General features: G+C 42.1%; 1 protein-coding gene across 1 annotated transcript; it reads right to left on the reverse strand.

Moving 5' to 3' along the window:
- Window positions 1-2,208: 2,208 nt before the first annotated feature.
- Window positions 2,209-6,995, reverse strand: bhmt (betaine-homocysteine methyltransferase). Its single transcript, XM_028601287.1, has 8 exons — window positions 6,899-6,995; window positions 6,443-6,575; window positions 6,236-6,348; window positions 5,888-6,079; window positions 4,319-4,466; window positions 3,135-3,317; window positions 2,816-3,044; window positions 2,209-2,723 (listed from the first exon to the last, which is right to left on the reverse strand). The coding sequence occupies exons 1-8, from the start codon at window positions 6,917-6,919 to the stop codon at window positions 2,543-2,545; spliced, it is 1,200 nt and encodes a 399-aa protein (XP_028457088.1). The 5' UTR covers window positions 6,920-6,995; the 3' UTR covers window positions 2,209-2,542.
- Window positions 6,996-7,910: the final 915 nt, after the last annotated feature.

A 7,910-nucleotide genomic window follows, 5' to 3' on the forward strand; every position in this document is an offset into this window, starting at 1 on the left:
TTACTTTCCATAAATCGCTTTCCATAAATTCTCTCCGTCTCTGTCGCCCTCTGCGCAAATTTGCGTTTTCCTAGGATGGCGAAGGCATAACCCGCCTTACTCTGCCTCTTATTGGCTAGTACCCGTTGCCTGCTCTGGTTGGATTGGTTAGACATGAGGAGTGCGATTGGTTAGTTAGTTAAGAACACAAGTTCTCTTGAATAAATCGATGGGTAAAGGTAATCAGAGACAGAGAAGGGCGGGATATGCCTTCGCCATCCTAGGAAAAGAATCATCGCGTCCTGCAGACTATTATTTTACGTAGCCTACATGGCAGACATGCACGAGGAGCATAAACATCTGCACGTGGGCAAATCCATGACGCAGGCACGCACAGAACATGACGACATGCCGTACCGCAAGTCGACTGAGACAAAAGATTACCGATTATTAACAAGTCTAGAGATGTAGGTGTCAAACAATCAAATCTAGGCCTATATATTAAATCCATGGTTTCAAACTACTACATTTACGTTATCTAACAGAACATTTCCAAAAGATAATACATTTATATTAACACTTTTATTACTCTTACAGGCCCATATATTCATTGGAACCTATTTTATACAGTCTGATAAGATTTGGGGTTGTTGTTCATTGTAAACTGGTCCAAAACATTTACTGACTTAGCAGAATTTCACATTCACAAAATTCGTGTCAATTTTTTCTTGTCATATTTGATGTTTGTTTATTCCCCTCTTCTTTGTTCTTTATATTATTTGATTATACGTTTGCACCTTTGTGAGCATCTGATTCTTTATAGTACTGTGAAGAATTTTAGGCCATATTGTTTGTATATGAATTTTGTTAAATAAAAATGAACAGCAGCGGCAAAAAAAAACAAATTAAATATGTGCTTCCCGCTCGGGCCCATAGCATTTACATTTTTAATGTTTTTAAATCACTTTTCTCGACTCAGAGAAAGTTTTTCCAAATGTAAGAAGTCCATGTATTCAAAATACAGGATAGGAAGAGTCATAATCAACGTTGTTTGCAGTTCCCAACAGTCCCCAACAGTTTTACAGATGGCCCAGGGGTATAGAATGCCATTTTATTCAATATTAAATAAATACATAAATAAATATACCCATGAAATAAATAGGTCTTTATTTTAAGGAAGTGAACTGGCATCTCTCCAGCCATCAATCCACACTTTGGTCCCTACGGGGACTTGAACCAGCGACCGTCCGCTTCCCAACCCAAAGTCGGAGAAAAGTACTGGGGTAAAAAGTACAATATTTACCTCTGAGATGTAGTGGACGATGAGTATAAAGTATTGTAGATCCAGTACAAGTGAGAACGCTGAACGTAGAAACAAGCTGACATGCTCAATTTATTCTAAGGCTGCGTTCATGCTGCGTGCGTCGGCAGTCTGACATCATTCCATTCATTTTGATTGGGGTGGGGGGGTGCGACAGGGGTTGCTGCTGCAGGGGGTCACTCAAAAAAACACAGCAGAAAAGTTGAGACCAGCTCAACATTTGGAGAAACGCAACCACACGTCGCTCAGCAATGGCCGATCATGTCACCGGAGATCAGACTTGTCAGTGTTTTCTGAGGCGGTGAGAGAGTCCCGTACAGGAAACAGGAAACATCACTGCCTCCATCGCTGCCACAAGAAAGTTTTACAACACTACAAGGGTAAAAAAAAAAATGAAACACAAGGACTGCCCGGGAGTTTGTGTAATAGCTGAACGTTTCTTGCAACGTATTGAACTTGGTATTGTGTACCGTATTAACAGGTTAACTTTTTTTACACCACACCTTTCATGTGGCCTTTGAGGATTTGATTTTGGCAGGTCTACGTGATTAAAAGGCGAATATGAAACATGGACCAGAGTTACAGATGTTGGGTCACAAGTTAATCTGGGCGCAGCTGTTCCACAGCTAACAACCGTCTCCTCTGAGCCAATTCGTCAAACACCTGACGGCTTCCTGTACATGCTGTAGGTAGCCCAAGTCCAAACACATTAAACACAATCACGGTACAAATAAGACCTTTGCGGTGTAGACAAGCAGACAATGCAGAATATAGCCTACACACAGCACTCTACCAACCAGAAAGCTTTGAAGACTATCTGTAAATTGTGTCAAATGTGCATCTGAAATACTGCACTCTTTGAGGTTATACCCCCCATTTGCTCAGCACAAAAACTCACTTGATTTTAGTTAAATTTCAGAAGTTTATTGCTACACATTGTTCAGTTCTTTTGAAAGACATTAGGCATGCGTGGAGCGTTGCAGCATTACTTTAAGTGCATTCAAAGCTGCTATTTTGAGTTTGCAGTAATTTCACAAGGCTCACAGCTGTGATTAACTTACTGAAACAGGCATTCCTTGTTGGTTAAGCTAATTTAAAGCATCAGCATATGATACGAGTCTTCCACATACAATAAAATGGTCCTAAAGAGACAGAAAGAATTTCAGCATTTCAATCTTTTTGGTATGTAAACTTAAGGGACTGATCTTGGCTTCTCCTTTGGAAACAGACACCTCAAGGAGCTCAGAGGCTTTTGTTGGCCTTGTCGAAGAGAGCCTTCAGCTGCTCCTGGGAGGTGGCCTCTTTCTGCTGCATCAGGTCAGCATGGCCTTTGGTGACACCCCAACCATCGGGCGTGGCCATCGAGGGGCAGAAGGGACGGCCAGACGCAGGCTTCAGCTTCTCCCAGTAGTCACGACGGGCCCTACAGAGACGGAGAAAAGATACCTTTTTTAACCAAACTGCTGGAGGGATTTTGAGAGAAAATGCAAGGAAAAAAAAAAATATCTACAGTACCTAGCTCTGACCCAAGGCTTCGTGTGCATCTCCAGACCACTGCCCCAGTTGCCGTGCTTCTCAGAGCCGGCCGGCAGGAAACCCCTCTCGGGTGCCAGCTCTTCGGCCAGGGCACGGGTGTGATAGGGTTCAAATCCACAGCAGCCTCCGATGTAATGAATACCAGCGTTGTACGCTTCCCGGGCGTATTTCTGCATGTCCCATCTGGTCAGGATCCTCGGCTCCAGACCTGTCGGAGAGCACACGGTTGTACATTATAGTCTTCCATGTCACGGTTTAGATGGAGACGTTGCATCCGTTTTAAGTTTTTATTACACACCGAAAGGGAACTCGGGCAGATCAATGAAACCCTGGCAGTTGCAGTCAGGAGTGTGGTAAGCCAGCGGCTGGGTCATGTAGTGAGCCTTCAGCCCGGCTTTCTCCACTCCCGCCTTCATCATCTTCACAGTCTTCACACATGTCTCCGGGTCAAAGTGGCAGTTGACGCCCACAATCTGAGCTCCTACGAAGAGTAAACATGCAAACTTTATTACAAAGAAATGACTATCCCACCAGGTGGAAACTGATGCTGCTTTTGTGTCGCTTTGTGCAGCAAGTGTGTATTTTTGTCCGGCACAGTTGTCTTTTCATTCTTCCACTGGATGGCGCCAAAGTCGGATTCAAAATCCACATCACATACGGATGTTAAACATTCTACCCTCCCATCACCAGTGGGGGATCTGTGCTTGAGATTTAAACTACAAATGTATTACAGAAAGCCTTCGTTACAAAATGGGTGCTTAAGTTAGAAAGATTTGGGCTTAACGGCAGCGAGAGTGAAATGAAAATAAATGAAGATGCATAATGGAAAATGCAGGATTCAGCATCAAGTTGGGGGGGGAACACAACACAATTTAACATTTTTATGTTCCGATCGTGTTTTAGCTAAATGAGCCTAGAAAGTGTAAAATATATGTATATATATATATATATATATATATATATATATATATATATATATATATATATAAAAAAAAAGAGTGAAACTGTTAAAAATAAATACGATAGTTCACTTAAAGACCCTGCAAACCCACACAGGTGTTTTTTATTCTGGCCAATGAGACCAGGTTGTGCATGTGGAAGGGGAGTGGAGGCAGTTCATTAAGTAGGCATACAACACTGATAAAACTATCCCAACGAAATTTGCTGTGCCGTACCTGAATATAAAAAGTACTAAAAGTACAAATAAATACTACAACATACATAATCCGAACTTCATGAAGGTTATAATGGTCAGTTTTGTTGAGGTGTTGATTCAACTACAGACTACTTTGTGCTGATGTTAAACATGTTTGTTATTTAGCCTGCCCTCATTAACATACACAGGGTGGCAAAATAATAGAAACTGTTATTAAGGGTTAAGACTGTGTCACCAGCCCAGTTTCTCCACACCTATACCTATAGTGGGACAGGAGGTTTTAAACCTCATACATACAGTAGGCCTACACCGAGATATTTCCCTACCAGCTTTGACGAGTCTGACAGCACAGTCTCCGGGGCTGACTTTGTTCAGGTCGCCTTCAGGTCCAATACACAGAGTTGCAGCCACAGGCTTCCCAGTGGCCTTCAAAACCTGGACAGCCCACTCAGCCTCTTCCACGTGCTCAAAGTACTGTAAGCAAAAAAAAAAAAAAAAAAAAAAAAAAATCACCACACAAAATATAATTATCATTTTAAATGGCCATTTGTGGTCACATTATTTGAGAACATAATATATCACTGTTGGCAGCAAAAGAAAAAATGTTTTGCCTGATCATAAATAACAAATTACTGAAATGTGAGGGGCTGTAACTTCACGGTTTTGGTTCATTCTCACCACGTATCAGTGTAATTTTCTGCTGCAGCAAGCAAAATGGTGTGCTTGATGGCATGTTTTGCCTCCAACGGCGCTTTCCATGCAGCTAACCCTAACCTTAACCCTAAACATAACCATTGCCGCGCTGCCTGGAAGGAGACGTTGGGGGCAAAAAACACCAAACCCAAAAGAACTCCACACTTCTTGCTCAGCAACAAACTGCAGAGACAAAGTTAGAGACTAGCTGGTAGTGGAGCATTTAGCAGCTGAAGTCGCCGGTACAGAGAAGACTACCTGCTGGATGTGTAAACGGTTAACAATTTCACCACATCAATTTAGAGTAATTATATGCCAATGTTTGTTCACAGCTCGTTTCTGCTGCCCCCAAGTGACCTACATAAGATTACTGCAGGTTTAAATAGATTCCAACATATACCGGTAACAATCAGGTGCTGTCAATCAGCACTGAGCAGGGCTGCTTCAGCCGCCAAACAAGCATATGCAGCAAGTTGACAGAATGAAATGGGTATATTGAAGAACACTGAAATGAAGATGTAAAAAAGGTGCAGTGATGGCAATTTTAAAAACACTGGGGACAAACACTTGATTCAACCAAAGTTACCTTTGGGGTTCAAGTGGCACCCTAATGATTTTAAAATGTAAAGGACAGTTTACATTGGACGACTGTATAATGTCTTGGAGCTTATTAAAGTCAGAAATAACCCTGATGATGGAGACATGGAGTATTTAGGAGGCAGGGAGGGTCTAATGAAAATATCTTCATGGCTGCATTATGAGAAATGATGTGTAGCAAAAAAAAAAAAAAAAAAGTGCAGCAACACAAAGATTAAAAAGTAATAACATTAATTATAATAAGGCAACAAACAAAGAAAGAAAATGCTGGCAAAGACAGAATCTGTTAATATGACCTGGGGGAGAGTTTTGGGGACAGGATATGTGCTTCTTGTAAATCCTTCAACCAGAGTTCACAATTACCATCCACTAGACAAATGCTGGTAAAATATGCAATTAAGTGGCTGGTAGATTTGCGTCACTTGTAAGCCAAAAAAACAAACAATGGTAATCTATTGATAGGCTGGTGAAATTTGAACATCCACTAGCCATTTTGGCTGGTGGACGAAAAAGTTATTTTTGGGACCCTGCCCTCAAACTTTATGGAAGTGAAACACCGGGCATTCGAGTTTGTGCCCAACTTACCAACGGCGTTCACTACACACCTCAGCAATCAAGAAGTCCACATTTTTCTTGACAAAGACATCAATCTGTTTCTTGAAGATGGCCTTGACGTCATTCTCACTCTTGCAGCTGAGGTAAGAGGGGGTCTGAGAGACTCCTCCGGCCACCAGGGCATCACCCTCATTGGCCACCTCCCTGGCCAGGTCACACGCTGCTTCGTTGATTTGCTGCCCCTAAAGAAATGAAAAAACATTCACGTTAAGAGAACACAAAGTCCCCGTACCGGTTGCTGCAGTCAGTTTGGTTTGATGCCAACTGTGCTGCCAAGCTGCCATGCCCTCTTCATGACTCAAGATGATGCTTGGGAGCAGCTGGAGGGCTCTACTCACAGTGAAGCGCTGAGTGTGGCCTCTGTTCTCCAGTTTATCATCGCTTGCGTAGAAAGTGAACGTCTGCATGACATTGGAGCCTGCTCTCAGGAACTCCCGGTGCAGCTGGCGCACTGAAAACAACACGACGGCATGGCTCATTCAGCATTTGTCGCTGTCGGTTATTAAAAATGTCTCAAGCGAAGTAGTAGGAAGTAGTAGCCATACCTGCTTCAGGGTGCTCGGCTGCAGCCTCGGGGGTCCACGGACCTGCTTTGACATAACCCCTCTTCTCCAGGGCGAAGACAAAGCCTCCGTCCCCGATGACGATCTCTCCTGCATCCAGACGCTCCAATATGCCCTGGGTGAAATCAAAAATCAAAGCGTGCAAGAAGCACAGAAATGCGCGCGCGCGCACACACACACACACACACACACACACACACACACACACACACACACACACACACACACACACACACACGTTTGTTACATTTTACTATCTGATAGTTGACAGATATGCAAACCATTTTCTTTTTGCACAAAAATGCGCACAAGCAACCAACGTCTGAGTGCTGTAGGCTTCAAAACTATAATGCAAAAAGTGAAAATGGAAAATGGAAAAAAAAAGAAAAAGATTTCTATGCGGTGCACAATAAGCTAAGAGACATCTCATTCACTCACCTTCTTTGCTCCTGATGCCATGATTATTGCAGCAGTGACCGGCCCACTCTTGAGGGTCTGTGAGTTCGGAAAGGGCTTTGTGCAGATATCGGTGCTGCATTTATAAACCAGGAGGGGTGCGGTGCTCCTGATGTCACTCTAAAAGAAACGCCTGCCTATTGCATAGCTCATCTTTTTTTTTCTCCCCCTTTTGGAAAGTTGGCACAAGACAACATACTGATAATTGTACCGCAACAATTCAAGACTTGTTCTCCACTGATATTTTATGGAATAAATCAATAAGATTTCGAAGAAGAAAGAAAGATGAAAATAGTTTGTCTACTTTTTTTATGTGCAAAATTGTATTATGGGTTTATTCTATGGCTGTTTTCTCATGTTTTATGTCTCTTAATTTGTTTTATTGTATTTTATGCCTGTGTGAGTTAATTTGTATTCTTCTGTACAGCACTTTGATCAACTTTGGTAGTTTCAAAGTGCATTATAAATAGTTTGATTGATGCATTGATTGAAAGAGCAGACATTTGACTTTGGTTTGCTTGCATGAGCAAAATCTGCTATTAAAAAGGATACATTGAAACACAAAATACATCGTATAACATTACCACACTCATGCAAATGTTTCCTTCGGTCAGTATCTTGCATGACTTTGTCCTCGAGCATGGGGCTCGAAGCCAAAGGTCAGGATCTTGTGATGACATCCAGCGGGGCAACAATGCCTTAAGTTTTTGCAATCAGGCCAAGCTTTATTCTGTTAAAGGTTACACTGTAAAGGATTCAGCATGATCAAACACAAGAAAAGTAACATGATTACATGCGTGTGGCCAGACATCATTTCATTCAAAGGTTACATTGTACAGAGTTCCGCATGATCGGACACAATTTCTCTTACAATGCATTTTTTTTTGCTGATCCAAGAAGAGACTTTACTTAACTTAAGAAGTAGAAGGATTTTCGCAACACATAAAGGAACACATCATCCTTCAGTTTATCACAAACATTCAACATCAACACA

Source organism: Perca flavescens, chromosome 16 (assembly GCF_004354835.1).
Source record: "Perca flavescens isolate YP-PL-M2 chromosome 16, PFLA_1.0, whole genome shotgun sequence".
NCBI lineage: Eukaryota > Metazoa > Chordata > Actinopteri > Perciformes > Percidae > Perca > Perca flavescens.